The 19013-nt window shown below is 48.9% G+C and overlaps 1 protein-coding gene across 1 annotated transcript in view; it reads left to right on the top strand.

Moving 5' to 3' along the window:
- Positions 1-3222: 3222 nt before the first annotated feature.
- UBASH3B (ubiquitin associated and SH3 domain containing B) overlaps positions 3223-19013 on the top strand; it is a 72369-nt gene continuing 56578 nt past the window's right edge. Inside the window, exon 1 of the mRNA XM_075723228.1 lies at positions 3223-3383. Coding sequence (XP_075579343.1) covers positions 3223-3383 — 161 coding nt within the window. The remainder of the gene's footprint in view (positions 3384-19013) is intronic.

Below are 19013 nucleotides of genomic sequence, written 5' to 3'. Positions count from 1 at the left end.
AGATTCTCATCCGGGCAAAGTCCCTGGAAGCTACTTCCATAGCAAATTACATTTTTATTGTTACTTCCTGATTGAGTAATACAGCTGGAGCAAAAAAACATGCATGAGTGAAGCATATCGAGTTAAGTCAAAACACAACAATCCTCGCAGATTTCTGTTGACTGCAAATCCCGGTACATCGATCAGATTCTCCCGGGAATTGCCTGCAGTGCTTGTTTGGGAGGTGGGAGGGTGGGGTCAGTGTTAATTTGGGTTTTTCGTCTCCCCCTTTCCCAGGTCCAGAACTAGCTGCATCTTTGCGGTGCTCCTAGCGTGGCTGGCTATGAGTTTGTCGGTGATGGACGCTTCTGGGGCCTCTGGCAATGTATGTTTCAGTGCAAATATTGTTATTAATAATCCTTAACTCTCCTCCTCCGTTAAAATGGAGCAGATTGGGTGCCTGATCCTGATTTCGCGGTTGCAAAACATCTCACACAGCTGAAATCCATGACTAAACGCTTCTTGGTTTCACCCACTGACTTTAATGAAGTTCTTGCCAATTAATAGTGGGGGTAAATGAAAGAATCAGTGGCTCAGCAACATCAAAGGAGTTAAAAGTGACTTCGAGAGATGAACAAGTAGCGCTTTGTGCAATGTCCTTCTGGAGCTTTACTTTCCATGGCACTTGTTAGTTCAGCCAGTGCGAGGATGACTTGCCGGCCTGTTGTCCCTGTGGGAACACAGACGCCAGTGTAGCGCGGGCGCGAGCGCTGACTGCAGCATGCGGCCGTTTCTCATCACGCCTTTGGATAAAGCGGCAGAAAATAAACTGGCACGGGAGAGGAATGAGTGAAGAGTTGGGAGGGGACTTCTTCCCTTCTCTGGCTTCATTGATACAGCAAAATGGACACGGGCTGCTTGTTTTCCCTGATGCTAATAACTGTAGCGATAGATTTGTCATTGCCAATATCGCTCTCCTTCCCCAACATAAACGACTGTACTTTAAAAAAATGCGTCTTGATGGTTTTTATTTGCAGGGTTGTAATTTCAGCTGTTCTCCAGAGCCCTGCGAGCTGGGCCTGCTTTGGGAAGATCAGTAGTGGTATCTGCTCGTCTAAAAGTGAAGGGGAAGGGGTGTGTGGTGTAGGAGGGAAGAAGGGGATGTCAGGAAAAAGACAAAGGGGAAGGAGGATGCCTCTTGCCACGTATAAACCCCCTTGCTTTACACCCCAAAGATACCAAAGTGAAGTCTGAACTGAAATACAACTGGGAAGAAAGCAGCGATATTGGTCCCAGCCAGCCCGTAGGAACACGCAGCTCCTGCGTGGAGGGGAGCAGAGCCGTGTCTCACGGTGTGGAGGGGCACAGAGCCGTGTCTCACGGCGTGGAGGGGCACAGAGCCATGTCTCAGAGCGTGGAGGGGAGCAGAGCCGTGTCTCACGGCGTGGAGGGGAGCAGAGCCGTGTCTCATGGCGTGGAGGGGCACAGAGCCATGTCTCAGAGCGTGGAGGGGGGCAGAGCCGTGTCTCATGGCGTGGAGGGGAGCAGAGCCGTGTCTCACGGTGTGGAGGGGCACAGAGCCGTGTCTCAGAGCGTGGAGGGGAGCAGAGCCGTGTCTCACAGCGTGGAGGGGAGCAGAGCCGTGTCTCATGGCGTGGAGGGGAGCAGAGCCGTGTCTCACGGCGTGGAGGTGGGCAGAGCCGTGTCTCAGAGCGTGGAGGGGAGCAGAGCCGTGTCTCACGGCGTGGAGGGGCGCAGAGCCGTGTCTCACGGCGTGGAGGGGAGCAGAGCCGTGTCTCACGGCGTGGAGGGGGGCAGAGCCGTGTCTCAGAGCGTGGAGGGGAGCAGAGCCGTGTCTCACGGCGTGGAGGGGCGCAGAGCCGTGTCTCACGGCGTGGAGGGGCGCAGAGCCGTGTCTCAGAGCGTGGAGGGGCGCAGAGCCGTGTCTCACGGCGTGGAGGGGAGCAGAGCCGTTTCTCACAGGGTGGAGGGGCACAGAGCCGTGTCTCAGAGCGTGGAGGGGAGCAGAGCCGTGTCTCAGAGCGTGGAGGGGGGCAGAGCCGTGTCTCACGGCGTGGAGGGGAGCAGAGCCGTGTCTCACAGGGTGGAGGGGCGCAGAGCCGTGTCTCAGAGCGTGGAGGGGTGCAGAGCCGTGTCTCACGGCGTGGAGGGGGGCAGAGCCGTGTCTCACGGCGTGGAGGGGAGCAGAGCCGTGTCTCACAGCCGTGTCTCACGGCGTGGAGGGGAGCAGAGCCGTGTCTCACAGCCGTGTCTCACGGCGTGGAGGGGAGCAGAGCCGTGTCTCACAGCCGTGTCTCACGGCGTGGAGGGGAGCAGAGCCGTGTCTCACAGCCGTGTCTCACGGCGTGGAGGGGGGCAGAGCCGTGTCTCACAGCCGTGTCTCACGGCGTGGAGGGGAGCAGAGCCGTGTCTCACAGCCGTGTCTCACGGCGTGGAGGGGGGCAGAGCCGTGTCTCACAGCAGACCGTAGGCTGGGACGCGCAGCCCCCGAACCGAGCCGCTCTGAGGCCGCGTATTCCGAGCGACGGCCTGGAGAGGGCTGAGGAGGATGCAGAAACGCAAGAGCGAGGTGGAAATTCTGGAGCGCGACTCTTTTGCCTCTGACTACAGCGACTGTAACCGCTGGTGCTACCACATCAAAGCCGCGTCGAGCGGCGGACAGAGCCCCTGAAGCGCCGGTGCTGCCGTGCAGAGCGCCCTGCCTCCCCTCCCGCAGCGCGACTAATATTTTTATTTATCAAAAGAAAAAAAAAAGGGGGGGGGAACCCTAAATAACAAATGTTTGCGCGCGTGCTGTGGGCTTTTAAAGCGAGCCCTCGTCCTCCCGCCCGCTCCCGCAGCGGCCCCGCGCCCCCCGGCCCCCTCCCGCCCCCGGCCCCCCGGGACGGCGTGGGGCTGGCTGCCGGCCGGGGCCGCCGCTCCCCGCCGGGGCTGCCCCCGCCCGCCCGGAGGCGGCTTTAAGAGCGGGGGCGGGCTGCGCGGGGCCGCGCCGCGGCCGGCTCCTTCCCGCCGCTCCCTGGCCCGAAGGCGCCGGCGGCGGCGCGGGGCGCGCACGTGTGGCGGCGGCCGGGGCCGCGGGTGGGCGCGCTGAGCGGCGGGGGGCGCCGGGCCGGGCCGGGCCGGGCGCGGAGCAGGGCCCTCGCCCCTTGCCCCTTGCCCCGGCGGCGGGGCGCTGGGCGCTGCGGGTGTGCATGGCCCTGCGCGGGCGGCGATGGCTGCGTGATGGCCCAGCGCGGGCAGCCCGCTCCGCTCGCCATGGCTGCCAAAGAGGAGCTCTACAGCAAAGTCATCCCCCGGCGGAACCGGCAGCACCGCGCCGGGACCATCAAACACGGCTCGTCGCTGGAGATCCTGCTGTCAATGGGCTTCCCCAAAGCCCGGGCGTAAGTCGCCGCACGGCCCCCTCTTCCCCCGCGGCTCCCCCCGCCCGCCCCGTTTCGTTTTACGGCGGCGAGAAGCGACGGGCGCCTTTCTGCTTCGCTGCTCCAGACCGCGACAGCCGGGCGGCGCGGAGCTCCGGCCGCCGGGGGATGCGCTCCGGCAGCGGCCCGGGGATGCCCGGGCAGCGGGGGGATGCGCTCCGGCAGCGGCCTGGGCAGCGGGAGGGATGCGCTCCCGGAGCGGGCCGGCGCGGCCGGGGATGCCGGGCGGGCCGGGGGATGCAGCTCCCGGCCCCGCGGCGTGCAGGAAGGCAGCAGGAGCAGCGCTCCCCGGCCCCGCGGGGTGCGGGCAGGCGGGCGGGGGGATGCAGCTCCCGGCCCCGCGGGGTGCGGGCAGGCGGGCGGGGGGATGCAGCTCCCGGCCCCGCGGGGTGCGGGCAGGCGGGCGGGGGGATGCAGCTCCCGGCCCCGCGGGGTGCGGGCAGGCGGGCGGGGGGATGCAGCTCCCGGCCCCGCGGGGTGCAGGCGGGCGGGCCGGGGGATGCAGCTCCCGGCCCCGCGGCGTGCGGGCAGGCCGGGGGATGCAGCTCCCGGCCCCGCGGGGTGCAGGAAGGCGGGCGGGGGGATGCAGCTCCCGGCCCCGCGGGGTGCAGGCGGGCGGGCAGGTGCCGTCCCGGGGTGCTGAAGGGCCTCGGCGCTGCCCGGAGCACCCGCCGCCTGCAACGCCCGGCAGGCATCGCTGGGAAGTTTGGGATGGGCAGGGAGGCAGCTTTTTGCACCCCCGGTTGAAGTCGCAGCCCGTCGTTGCTATGCTTTGAAAAATAAGGAGTCCTTGGCGCAATTGCTTTGGCTAACTCGGTCGCCCGGGAGATTTTCTTTAAACTGCGTGCAAGTCAACTAAAAAGGAACGGAGCAATAGAAGAAAATCTCTGTAGTCCGAAGTGGTAGGTTTTTCTTGCCCGGTTTAGCAGTGCCCTGGTGTAATGTCCCTGCATGTGCTTATGCTTTAAGTTAATTGGGCAGCAACCTAATGATAACTTAGCAATGACTCTCCCAGTTTTAAACATAGTGACTGCTGAAGTGAGGCTGTGCGCTTTAGGATGCAAATGGAACCAGCGGGAATTTGGACGATTCCTTGATCTGCTTAAGTTCTCCTTTTGTTGTTATACCAGTTAGAACTCGGTGGTTTTGCAGCCTGTCTTTGTGCCCTTTTTTTATAAATATACAGATACACACGTGCGGTTTTAAGGACGTATGTCATCTATGGATTCATGAGATTGCCATGGATCCACTAGCATGTACAGAAAATCTAATGTGTTTTCCATTGTCCTACTTAGGCTCCTTATGTCTGTCAGTGATCTACGGTTATCTATTGAAATCAAAATACAGCATTTATATACAATGCCTGCAAATGGAGATAGTAGGAGACTGGTGACTTCATGCTCTGCTCATCTGGAAAAAACAGATGCGCATCTTTCAGTGTAGCTAGAGAAAAAAGCAGCTTGATACTATGAATGAAACTAGTTATTACCTGTACAACAGTGCCATCAAGGCTGATGGTCAGCCCTGGTCTTACCTAACCGTTAGCTGAGGGACTATGTCTGTGGTTCATATTCTTGCCCAAGAAAACGCCAACATTTGACAAAAACGGACCCAAAGCTTCATCATACAAAATAGGGAAGGTTAAACGCAGAGGGCAAGCGAGAGAAAGGGGTAAAATATCCCCAACTGCAAAGAGCACTTACTGCAAATATCACCAGCTAGACGGGTAAAACTGTCGTGATACTAAATTCAAGATACTGCAATGTAACCCTGTTTGACAACTCAACTCGCTGCTGGGAGGGGGACCACTTTGTCGATCTGAAGTAGCAGTTAGTGCCCTTATTCCAGCCTGCTGGAAATACTAAAAATAATTCATCATTAAAATTCATATAAGAAGCAAAAGGGAAGTAAAACCAAACCACTAAGTCCTGCCACGAAGGGCACACTATGGAACGGCACACAGGTTCAGAAGCGTGAGAGATAGGACGGCATGGCAGAAAGGCATTCCCTAAAGGTCACTGTTTCCCAGAAGCTGCTCTTTAACTCACAGCATATTACTCTGTAAGCGTGAATGAAAGAGATTACCGAGTTGCCAAGGAGGTAAAAACTGCCTGTTTCCCAAAGACGTTATTGAGAAGCAGCCTTAGAGTAAAGCCCTTCTGAGTCTTCTCCTGAAACTCTCCCAGCCCTGTTTTCTACCCCAAAGCCACAGTTACAGCAGGAGACAGAGAATTCAGCGAAACGGGGGATTTCGGATCTGTGCCTGTAGATCCTGCGTACAAACACAAGCCGGGCTGATACGTAAAAGTGGTGACCATCTGTTCGGATGGCTTACGCGAAACAAAGCTCCAAGTTGTCAGATGAGCCTATCGGGCATGTCACAAAATGCCATTGCTGTTGGCATCAGTGGCCTCCCGGCTTCTTGTTAGAGCCAGGGGGATTGAGTGGGGCAGGGGAGAGGGAGGACTGTTGAAGCGGGGTAGGAGACACGGGAGCTACCTGGAGATCACAAGCGTGCTGTTTTCAGATGTGGTATTAAGACAGTACTGCGATCCTGGGGAGTACTCGCATCGCCTAATCTTCAGCTTCTAATTCAGCTCAAGTAATTTCATGCACCTCACACAACAGGTCGGGTTTTGTCTCTCCAGAACAGAAATCCTTAATTACTTGATAATACTTCTCGATGCTTACAGTTTATGACAGCAATAAGAGCTCAGATGGCCAGGATGATTCTGGGCTTGCACTGCTGACAGGAGCTGAGGATTGCTGTGTTCATTTTATTTTCCTGGTTCCACGTTACTTTGGGCAAGCCACTTCCACCCTGTGTATGCTAAAATAATCAAAGGTGAAAGCCTAAATATGGTTTCCAAGTATTACTGGATGGTTGGTATAGGCTAGCTCAGTTAAGGGTAGAAAATTGTATGAGCCAGGCTGAAACCAAGAGTGGATGTCATAGGCATTTACGCTTCAGGTATCAAGTGGAAAACTGCCATGGATCTTTTCTTCAAATCAAGGCGTTATTAAATAAGCCTTTATTTGTTCATCCTGCATGTGGTTTATGGGGGACCCGGGGTCACACAAAAGTCTAACCAGATCCCCAGTGTCTCAAGACCCTAAACACAAGAACAGGCTTCCTCTAGAAAGGGATTTCACACAACTATTATTTCCCAGTTGCCTTGAAATCTTGTACCCTCATCTCATTATGGATCTACTGTCAGTGGTTGCACCCACAGATCTAATCTGACTGCCAGCACCTCTCATTATTGTGTGATAATCCCTAGATAGGTGTTGATAGTCTTCCTGAGAGTAAATAGGAGGAGAAGCACGATGTAGTTTACAGGCCATTGAAACCACAGGGGATCACTTAAAACTATTATGCATGTACAAGCAATTAAAAAAAAAAAAATCTATGTGTACCATGTATCTTTTTAAAATGCTAAACATAGGAAAATTTAGTGAGGGACTGCAGTTTCTTTCAGGATGGAAGAAGGCCTTTGACCAAACTTAAATTATTGGAACTAATACAGGGATAAGTAGTTGAAATCCTCTAGCCTACACGGTGCAGAAATCAGAGTGGCTCCAGAATCTGCGAGTTCAGTGATTCACAGTTTTAAAAGTTTCATGTCAGAATTTGAACTCCTCCAAAACATCCTCAAAACCAGAAAGTTAAAATTCTAGTATGAGAAAAAATTCCTGCTTGCTTTGTTTTAATTCTGGGTGCACATATGTGCATGAATATATAAATATATAAAATTTAAAATGTTACTTGAGTTTCTGCATACAACTCTGAATTCAAGCCACAGCCCTGAGGTACTGTTCCAGAAGAGATCCAGACCTAGAAAAATGAAGATAATTCTCTGGCCTCTGTCATTACTCAAACTGGGTAAATCACTGTCCATAAACAGAACACTTAAATTAGAAGCATCATACTTTTTTGGTTGCCATGCTCTGTGTGATAAGCGTAAGAGACGGGCGCTGTTCTTGACACAGGTGGCAAAGCTTTCCAAAACTAAATTAATGGTCCTTCCCATCATCTCAGCCTGAAGAAGCAGGACCATCTTCTACAGACAGGTCCACAACGTTGGTTCAGTGTGTAATGCTGTGCTCCTGTGAGGATCTGCTGACGCTGACATAATTGCAAACACTCCCCCCTCATAAAAATGGGATAGACAGGAATATTGTACAGTTTACCATGGATCAACTTCACCACTTCCCCTATGCTACACATTTCCTCCTTCCTCCCTCCCAGGAAAGACCACCTGGCTTTAACTCTGTTCCTGGACATGAAGAGGAGTTAATCCACAAAGCTGTACCACATTTCCCCTGGACCTGAATAGAACCAAGCCAGTCTGATTTTGATTTGCTTTCTCAGTAACTATGAGAATTTAGGAGTATTAAGAGTTTCATTATTCTCAAAGAAAAGAAGCTCAGATCCAGTTTACAAACAGTAAAATCTTCTCTTGTGTTTTGAAAATGTTTTCTAGGCTGCTAAAACATGTTTTGCCTAGTAACAGGCTTAGCAACATAGCAGTATTTCAGCACAGAAAGGCTGCAAAGTCTCTCATTCCTCTAGGGTTTGAGCTGGATTTGGGAAAATACTGCATGGAAAAAAAGTGCTGCAGATAATCTTTCAATTTTGAAGTGGTTTCTGTTCCTTCACGGCCTTGCCTTCAGAGTATTAGTTTTCTGCAAATACTCTTGGCTGAAATTCATCCTACTACAAAGGACCAGCCCAAAACGTAGGCATCCCGTAACTCCCACTTAAGCCCAAGCTTTAGAAGGGTTTTCATGATTCACAGTGACTTGTGTTGGTCTGGGGTGTGGAGGGAAACCCCACCACAAGTGAAGAAGTTGATGGATAGAAATGTTTCTAGAAGCAGCAGTTTAGAAGGGTATGTTGAACGTGAATTTCCAAGTTTGTTAACAGTACTGAACAGAAAATCCAGGTGGTGTAGCTGCAAGGGCTTAGGCAAAAGCTTCCCCTGATGCTCTGTCTGTGCCCGTCATTCAAGACAGTGGGCTTGGGGCTTGGATAGAGCCACTGGAGTGTGCAGTAGAGAAACTGTCTAAGCAAAATACTTCCACATCCAGTACTGCATATCAGCCATCGGGCCAATGGACATTTTTAAGTAGGAGCTTGGTGGGGAGTATTTGTGACCTGTTTACACTCTACAAATAGTGAGAGAAGAAGAACTTGCTGGAGGTGCACCCTTTGGCAGATCACTTGGACAAGACCTGCTTCCCCTAGTGTGACCCTCCCTTTCCATGTGCCCATCAAAGCTTTTGTGAGAAGTTGTGGGGCAGGCAGCTGTTTGCCCACGCCAGGGTTTAACGGATGAGATTCTGCATTGTAACTTGAGCAACAGTTTGAGCAATTAACTGGTCTAGTTCATCTATTGCAATTCCTAGGTTCAGCACGGAGGCCTCTGAACAATTTTGTACATCTGTGCTGGAAGGGATCCAACAGGTCTGCACTGCGCAGCGGAACATGGATACTGCAATTGAGTTAGCAGCTGCCAGGAAGGTGCACTGGAGAAAGGCTTGAGCAAACATACATTTGGGACTGAGTCCCATGGCTCCTCTGCATATGGATGTTTTTTCATTGGTTTTATCGCAGATTTCTGCTGGGGGACTGAGAGATGATTACTGCAGTATTCAGACAGTTACGTGCCGGCGGCTCCATTGTGTTTGGCGTAGGGGAGATCTCTATCAGACGGTTCCTTACTTTAAAGATCTAAAGTGATAAAACATAGAGGGCTCTTTATTTCCACTGTATAGGCTGGAAACTGAGGCACAGAGAAGCTTAGATATATACATCAAATCTGTAGTTAGGCTGGCATTTGCACCTAAATGTGTAGAGTTTCAGTCTATTAGCTTAATAACAAGACTTAGATATCTGGTCTAAGTAGAACATCTATTTCCATGACATTGTATAAAATTTTCAAATGGAGAGAGACCTTCTCTTATCAGAGGCTGAAGAAGTCATTCCTGTGATAAGATCACACTCTAAAATGATAATGGCAGCAGTAGCACTCCATATTACCTCAGTGATTCAGGATACTGTATACATAACTGCCATTAATCATATCTGATAGTTGGGAGAAGTGGAACAATCAGACATTCAGGTCTGATATCAACAAAGAAAATGCTTTGGCCACAAACATCGAGAAAATTGTTTAAGGACAGAGCATCCCTATACAAAGATTGCTTGCAGTAGAGCCAAGGTCAGTGAGTCACTGCAATACTTGCTGCCTAAGTCCTAGCTGCCCAGAAAGCAAGTATGCACGCGTTCAGGGGAGAAGAAAACCCACCTTTATAGTGCCTTCACACACAGTGCTTCATTGGGATCTCATATTTAAGTGTCTAAGTAGCATCACCATATGCAGTGAGTTCCTGGTTCAGTGGCAAGTCAGCCAGAAGACAGCAATCCCTGGATTTCTGAGATGTGTTTTTCGGGGCTATCTAACTTTGGCAAACACTTGTAAGTGATGTCAGAAAGTTTCCTGGTCCCTCAGTACTTAGTTCGTTTTGCTATTAAAATGACGTGGTGACAAGAAAACATTTGCTTGTGCTTCTGTCTCTCTGATAATTTTTTTGTCTTGGAGCAAAGGTCCTGAACTTGATCCTACCCTCTACACTAGGAAGGAGAGGAGCTTCAGAAAGTGCAACCTAGACCCCACATGTCACTGACACAGCTGGAAAAATTACTTTGTGCCTTCTGCGTCAAAAACCCAAGCAGTTAATAAGTTGATCCTTAGTATGAAATGCCCTTTCAAGCTACGTATCAGTTTCGAGTGATGCAGATACCAGTGTTATCTTTTCCTTTTCTGTCCCTTTTTCTCTCTCACTTCATAGACATGATACTACTGGCAGGAGCCAGTATAAATTTACTGATGAGATTCTCAAGACAAAGACTCACTAGAGCAACACACGATTCCAGATATCCAGCATGGACCATTTGAATGGAGCCTTGTTTGCATAAAATGCTGATTATTCTTCCTCCTTGGAGGCTTGGTGACAGTGGCAGCACGTTTGCCTGTTCCTGCAGAATTCTGCAGCACTTTGTTATAAAGCCCTGTGGAAGTCTACCCCTAGATTACTGCTGCCACTTTGCTATGCAAGAGCCTATGCTTGAAGGGTGCTGCCAGCCCTTGGGACTTCCTCAATAAATACACTGACAGAAGTCAGGGGGGAATTCCACTCTTTGAAAGATCATGAGCAAAAGTTTAAAAAAAAAAAAAAATTGTTGCTTTTAAATGTCAAGTGCTAACCCTGCTGGCTCCTGATGAGACTCGTGTTTTTGAGTCACCTTTGAAAGTGAATCTCAGACTCCCAAGTCTTGCTCACACTTGAAAACGTCGCCCTAGGTTTTAACTGGCGCTCATAGTGGATTCACAGCATGTGCTCTGCAATTGCAAAAAGAATAGAGACATCCATGTGTGTGTCTGTACTGCACCAGTCTAATTATCCTCAACAAGCAGAGTCATCAAAAGAGCTGTAGTTTAGCAGCTGACAGCATTTTGGATTCCATCACCAAGACTCGCTGCGGGCTTTGTGCGTTACAATGGGGTGCGCCGCGGCGCCTGTGTCTTACTCACCCCTATATAAACAGACCTGAAAAGAATATGCCTTGGCTTTGCTTGGCATTATTCTGTCCCCACCATATCCTATGCTGCCTGGTCGTGCACAAAGACTGAATCTAGAGAGCAGCGTAAAGTAGAGGGGAAAAAAACAACAGCAAGAAATAATAGGATGGGTTGAGGGAATTGCTAAAGTCACCGCAACAAAGCAGTTGACAACCTACATAAACAGTGTTTTAGACATCTTGTACCTCTTGTCTATCTTCATAAGACACAGGTGCTGCCCTTTCAAGTCCACTCTCCCAGTATTTCTCCGCCACTTTGACAAGTCCCAGCAGCAAAAGGAGCTTTTTAAGGTACTTCTGAAATACCCACAACTCTCACTATGCAGCTAAGAGATGTCGATCTCGCACACCTCGGGAGCAGGAGCCATCTCTCCTCCGTTCCCAGGGAAGCCTCAGCCTTCCCTTTTTTTTTTTTTTTTACAAGGATTCCCAAAAGAATAAAGATAGGCACAGAGAGCAGAATTGCACGTGCAGATATGATGATATCCTGACAGGTATTGTCAGGACCTGAGTGGCTTCTGTCACCCACCAAGCAGCAGTGTAAAATTTAAAACAGAAAGCAAGCAATTATAAACTGGCATCTGGAATGAGTGACAGGAGATGTGTTTGGTGTCTTTGCTTTCCCCAGACACCAAATTCAAGTCCTTGAGACTGAAGTCTCCTGTCACTGCCAGCACAAATACCTTGCAGGCCAGTCCCTGTCAGCAGGAGATTAGCATGAAAATGCTAGCGAAAGGTTATGCACGTGGCTGAGCAAACAGCAGCCCTGAGTAAACCCCGGGGTATCTGTTTTCTGTGCTAGAAATGCAGAGGCATACCCAAAGATAGGTAACTGATAAACACCTTGGCCTTTCATAGCCTGACATCAAAAGAGGTTTTAACTGCATTTCACTCACACCCATCACCCCCCTGTTATTATCAAACGCAAGGCAAGTGCCACTTTTTTCCCTTTCATGTAGTATTAGCTAGGCTCTGCAGTTCATGATAGTGTGGAATTAATCATTCGTGGTCGGTGACTGTGAAATAATTGCCAGTGTAGAGGCGGGTGTGTTTCAGCAAGATTTTTCATCTCCTGATTTGTAAAAATGACTATTTTCTTTCTCCTCTACCTAATGAAATATAGCAAGGTCTTACATGACACAATGGCCTGATTCAGCAAAGCCCTTGAGCACGTGCCTCTCTCGAATGCCTGAGATCAAGATGTTCAATACATTTCTACTGAGCGTGAAGGGAGATGCATTAAATGGCATTGGAAATACCTGAAATAGATAAAGCGGTACTGTTTTTCTTCTAAGCTGTTCCTCATTTTATTGAGAGCGATTGAATCGGTTTCATGACGCAAATTTCAAGCCCTGCGTTTGTGCTGACATGAAACACTAGGATTGTTTTTCCCTTGTGTGGCACCAGTGAGTGGAAGCCTGATTTTTATGCACCACAATCCTGTTGTGCTGGGGGCTGTACAAACAGAAAAGGAAAATGTCATCCCTGCTCCAAGAGCCAGCAATCTAAACAGGAGCCAGAAAGAGCAAATGTCTCTAGAGAGGAGGATAGGGAGAGGCCACATGAGGAAGCAGACAGTATCATCTCCTGCTCACAGGCAGTGATCCCAGCATTGCCTCCAAAATCCTGTACTCCCAGTCGTTACCCATAGTTACAGTGAGTTAGACTGATGGGTGAAATTCACAGCTGCATAAGAATGGCACTGTTATGAACAGCTACTTTGAAATAAGTATCATTACCATTTTACAGAAAGAAAAATTTAAAATGAGACAATACATCAAGTCGCTTGATGCCAGAGAGGGCACCTTTAATTAACATTTGCCATTCACTCGAGACAAAGGGCGTGCCAGAATTGCAGGCTGTAAATGGTGTCAATGATGTCCTGCTCCCTTGTTCTACTATTATATTGAATTTATTCTTCACAATCAATATTTCTTTCTGAGAGTAGCTGCCAAGTCCTAGCAAGTGTCAAATCACAATATATTACCCATGGTTAAGTTGCAGTTAGTTCTCCCAGGCACCGTTCAAAGAAATCCCAAATGAAACAAGAATTGGACCCGGTTCATATTCACACTAGTCCATGGGCAACAGAGACAAGCCTTGGAATAAATGTAACTTACAGCTGCACCTTACAAGACACATTTATATTCCCTTTACAGTCTCTTCGACCCCCTCCCATAGCATAGCTGTATCATAAATGCATTCACGTTCTAAAGGGCAAAGCCTCCGGTAGTGTAAATCAGCCCAGCACCATTTACTTTGTTGGAGCAATGCTAATACACACCAGCTGAGGATCTTACCCAGAAATAACCTGACGTCCATTGCTACGAAAGCTTCCTTTAGAGAAATAGGTTTTTTACACCGTTTGGGTAATGCAAAGAGCCTGTGTGTAAATAAGAATCAGTACCAAAGCCTCTGGGAGAAAAATAGAAACCTCGGGTGTTTCTCACCTATTCACAGTGCATTTATATGTTGAGGCCGCAAAGTCTTTTATGAATAGTGACTCCAGCTCTGCGCCGCAGCACAGCTACTCATTGCCCAGCTGCTGTGTGCTCGGGGAGCACCAGAGCCTCACAGTGCTTTCCAGAGCTGGTGCATGTTACATGTTTTCCCGGGCAGCGCGGGTGCAGCTGGCTCCCCAGGTACCCTGATTATTTGAGTCTGAAACACGTCAGCCAAGCGCAGCAGGCTGGGGAGAGGATGAGTCAGGATGAGTCCACAGAGACCCGAATCGTTCACGTTCCCCGTAGCGGGCAGGTAGCTTGTGCTGTGATGGCGCAGGACAGCTGATGCTGTTTCCTTCCAGTATTACAGCGATTACAGGTTCACCGCTCCACGAGCATCCATCCTCTATGCTGTTTAACCCCCTCTCTTCTCAGAGTTAGCCCTGAGGTGTACAAGAGGCCTCCTGTGTGGGGTGAGTTGCACAACTGGGACCTCTTACACCAACGTGAAACCAGCTGTATGGGGGTATTTTAAGCCTCACTTTGCTTTGATAAAAATAGTGCAATTTGAGGGGGGAAAAAATGACCCACTCCCCCGCGGTATTTCCTCTTTTCTCCCTAAGGTAAAATTTTCTACTTGCAAATGGGAAGGTCAGCCTTTGTAAGAATTCTCCATTTCATCATCTAGCTTCCCAAAGCAGCTCATCAGATGCCATCTCTGAGAGAGGAATTAACTCCCTGCGAAGACCCTAACTTTGGGGCTCAATGTAGCTTTCCAACTTCTGCCGGTTCCTGCCCCAAAGCTGCTGATCCTCATCGGGATCAAAGGACTTTAAGCCCTTGGGAATTCTAAGGGAGAGAATGGTGTGTTAAAAGTGTATGGTGTGACTGGGGTTTTGTTTGATTCCCATATGCCTACCAACATTTGACAGCTGTAATTCGCACAACCTTTAACTCCTCTGAAAGTGCAACGCACAGAGAGAAACTTCTGCTAGTGCATCGCCCCTGTGATTTCAGCCTAGGCTGTGTCTGAGTGACTTGACCGCCCAAGAAACGTGTCTCGCCAGGCGTCTCATGTGAGTCAGCCTCACCAAGGGTGCTGGGCAGCCTGGTGCGATCCTTTTCATGTTCTCCTAGGAAACTCCTGTGGCCAGCTGCTGATTTCTTTGCTTGCGCTTGGTGTTTAGATAGGCCCATCTGCTGCAAAGTGAACTTTAAAAGGGTAGAGCCATGGCCACCCAGCTAAAATGTGACAACAGGCAGGAAAAAATGAATAGGTCTTTTAGGATGATGCAGAAACGGGCTGCAAGAGCCTGAGGCCAGATTGGCAGAACTACATTTGGAGGTAGGTACTGGGATCCTTTGGGCTTAGAGATCCCTTACCATGGGAACAGGACTGCCATGTCTTAATGATCTTTCCTCCCTCTATTTGCCCCCCACCTCTGCTCCACCAGTCTGCATGACAAATGGAGATAAAACTCTTCTGTTGTTGTTGCTGCCGCTGCCTCTTTTCATAGGACTAGGAGCTTGCAGAGGTGTCATAGGATTTCCCTGGACAACAGCTTAAGAATTTTACATACTTGCTGTCACTAGCTTGTTCTAGGGGAGAAGGATGGCAGCGACTTCATTTCAGTCCTTCCTGACGGCCAGCGGGGTTATGCAGATATGGGAAGGGATGAGGGCAGTGGATGCCAGAGTGTGCAACCCAAGCCAAGCACCTAAAACCCTCTCTTACTTCTGTGGGAGTGGGGGGCAGTGGAGAGGACGCAGCCACCAGGGTCTGTTTATCATCCTTTCTGACATCTAAAGGTCAGTGCAAAACCTGCTCAGATCTAACAGGAAGCTCAAGTGAGCAATGCAGCGAGAGCCGCCGTGGAGCAGCCCGCCCAGCAGACTGTGCTGGCTTAGGAGAAGAGACATCTGCCTTGGTTCCTTGCACCACAGCCAGCTTCAAGGGCAAGGTGCTTCTTTCTTTTGGCTTCAGGTGCCCATTGGTAGAGGAGTATAGTAACTCCCTGTCTCACAGGTGTTTTGGAGGATAAATACATTAAAGATTTGGAATATAAAGGTGCGAGCTATGATAGTGATGGGGCACAGGGGTTGTATGTGGACCACAAAAAGGGCATGATTCCCCCCCGGAACACCAAAACCCAAAAAAAATTCCAAAAAACATTACTTAGCAGCACACGGGAGAAAGTTGTATTGCTGGGGTTTGGGTTTTTTTTCCTGGCAAATGAGAGCTGATTCACCAAAAGAAACTACGAAACCTGAGTGCTTTGCGGTGTCTGAAACCAAGCCCTTTTCAGAGGTCCAAAATGGATTGCCTAAAGTCAGCAACCACTTTGGAAAATCTTGACTAAATGATGCTGAGTGTCTCTGCAAATTAAATACCTCCCAACAAGCATGAAAGCATTATAAGGTATTTGCCTGAGGACACAAAGAGAGTCTCTTGGCGGTACTGGGTTTAGATCTCGGTAATTTGGATTTGCCATCAGGCCATAAATAACACAAAAATATACTCTTATGTGGCAATTAGATACTGTTCCAGGCACCTAGCTCAACTTTCCACCCACTAAATATTATTTCAATTTTGCTGCAGCATATCCCCAAGTCTTACAAGACCTTTGATGTGACTTTCATTTCAGTAATAGACATGAAATTTTGTGGTTTCATAGGTTGGGTGTAAGTAATGGTAAAGAAGGAATCCTTTTTCCATGCTGCTTTATCTTTCCCTTACTTGCAACACATTACTTTTGAGTGTCAGGAACATGCAGTCAGTTTATTTGTGGAGTATCTTTCTAATCACAAAAGTATTTGAAGCAGTTGAACAATTTAGATGAGATTATGCAAATGGGATTGAATGTTGTGACTAGATAATTGTCCCTTTGCTTCAAGGTGTGCGTCAAAGCAGAGACAAGTTTTCGGTTGGAATGAAAATTCCTGAAAGCTATGGCTTTTTTGTTATTGTTATCAGTGGTCGGTGCAAAAACAACCGGCAAATACTAGCAGCATCCCATCTACACCCTGCAAGGTCTGGGCAGAGTTGTTTCCCCTGCTGAAGAGTAGTTTAAGGTATGCCTAGTATACAAACATCCCCGCGGCTTTTGAAGTTGAAGGCAAAGTCGAGCTTTGCAGCAGCACGCTAGGCAGCGGGAATGTCGTCCTTTGAACAGCGCGCTCTGAGGAACCACGCAGGTTTCCACAAGCTCCCCCGCCAGGCCCCACACTCAGGGAGGAAACCAGGCTGAATTTAGGTGCCAGTCTGGCAAAGGATTCAAACATGTTGCTCAAGTTCAAACACATGAATAGTTCCATTGGTTTCAATTGAGATTACTCAGGCGCGTAAATTGCACGGCTAGCTTGTGGCCTTTGAAACAATTTTGGTTTTAAATACTGTGGCACAGGGTGGAGTTTTGGTGATAGTCCTTTGCTGTTGTTGTTACCATTAGCTAACTGCCATCCCACATTAGAACTGCTCGATTTGGTTATCTGGATTAGCGTCTCTAATTTCATTTCCTCTTGGGTGTTAATCAAGAAGGTTTTTTCTCTTATGTGTATATGTGCATCCTGTTTGTTCTGAAATGTGCAATTCCATTATTTGGCTCTAATTGCTGCTGTACTCGCTGCCCATGCTGTTGCCCATGTCCCTGACCTGCTACTTGTAAAGGAACAGGATTTCGAGTACAGACATTGCCCCATAATAACTGTGAATGTTCTGCCACCCACTGCAGTGTAAGGAAGGCAGAGAAATTTCCGGCAGCCGCCTTTGCCATCAGCAGGGTGGTAAGTGTTATCGCCATCCCCATTTCACAGATGCGGAAACTGCAAGTACAGAAGGATTAAGCTTCTGTTTTCAAAACTGGCTTTCAGTTTTTCAGTTTTAAACATGTAAAAACAGGTATGTGTAAGTGCTCACACATCCAATCCCAGATGCATCATGCTCACCATCTTTGAAAATCCTTGCACAACTGAAACGGAAGCATTCAAAATCAGCACCTGCTTTTGACAAGCTGAGTCTATGTACTTTGTCCAAAGCCAAACTACCAGTCCAATTTGCATATACAACCTGGTATGACATGTCTAACATCATCTACGAATTCAATAGCTATTTTCAAAGGTGATTTGAGGCTAGATTTTCAAAAGTATTTAGGCATCTAGACACACAACTATTCCATCTTGTTTCCAACTATCTTTTTTGAAAGAAACCTCAGGTACGGTCCTGCCCTGGTCCCCATGTGAAATCCAGGACCAACCCAGGACCAGCCCAGGATGGGTTCAACCATCATCTCCTGTTCATTCTCAGCAATGCTCTCGGCACCGTCTTGGTTGCTACCACATACTGTTCTGCACCTTCCTGCCTGCCAGATTTTGCTGTGTGTCTGAAATGGCTCCACTCATACCCGTGGTGTTACATTGCATCAATGCGGCATATAAGTCGGAAGAAGAAGAAGAGGCTTATATTCTACCGTATTCAGGTTAACCTTTCTTTTTCAATACTAGTGCTTAAGATCTTCTAACCACACGGAGGAGGCAAGGGGATCTAACATCTAACAGAAGAGCTTTCTTTAAAGATGTAGATTGCATTATAGGAAATGAGAAGCAATAATCAAAGGAAGTTCTTCATTCTCATTATCAGTTCTCACCGTGTCATTTCTCACAGTAGAGTACTTCTGTATATCCAGCACAGCCCCTCTCAATTCTCTTCATTTGAGACTGGAGCCTGCCTGCCTCTCATCATCGCAACCTCTGCACAGCCACAATCACCTCCCCCAAGCTAGCATGGATTTTGCCTTTACTTTTAAACAACTCATTTTCAAACTGAGCAAAAGACGCAGCTCCTTTCCCTCAAAAATCAATCGCTATCAAAGCCTTCTTTTGTCTACCCTCATTCAGAGCATGCTGACTTGAAGAGGAATCATTCCCTTGGATTCAGCAGCCTTTGAATTGGGTTGTAAGCATTGATTTTCCTCCCTCGTGTGCTAGTGATATCCAAGTCATCTATAAACTAGCTTCAGCCAGGAAATGTGATTAGCCTGGCCAGGGAGATTGGCATGGCTTCAGCTGGTCAGAAGACCAGGCTGAGAAGAGAACGTGTAAATGTTTGCAATAATTGGTGACAATGAATCTTCTATGCTGATGGCTGAATGGGATCTATTAAGACATGCAGAGAAGGACATTTAGGTTCCCATTCAAGAAAGCCGTGAACACATGTTTACATCCCATTGATTTCAGTGAATGGGATGGACTGAGGTAGAGAAATATTTGCTGTCTCCCTCTCTGTGCAAGCTAAGCGCAGCGGGCAGCCTGTCAGAGTAGGAGTCGTTTCCCCACTTTGCATGAGTTCAAAATGGCTGCATACAGCAAATGGCAGCGGGAAACCCAACCCTCCAGGTTTCAGAGCACGGTATGCTTTACCCATTTTCAGAAAGCACTGAACTAACTGGAGGGTTTGACTCCGAGGAGGCTTCTGAGTCACTGTGAACATCCAGCGCTGTGCCATTT

The sequence above is a fragment of the Pelecanus crispus genome, chromosome 19, assembly GCF_030463565.1.
Source record: "Pelecanus crispus isolate bPelCri1 chromosome 19, bPelCri1.pri, whole genome shotgun sequence".
Lineage (NCBI taxonomy): Eukaryota > Metazoa > Chordata > Aves > Pelecaniformes > Pelecanidae > Pelecanus > Pelecanus crispus.
The sequence above is the reverse complement of the archived record's forward strand: the minus strand, read 5'-3'. Positions and strand labels throughout refer to the sequence as shown.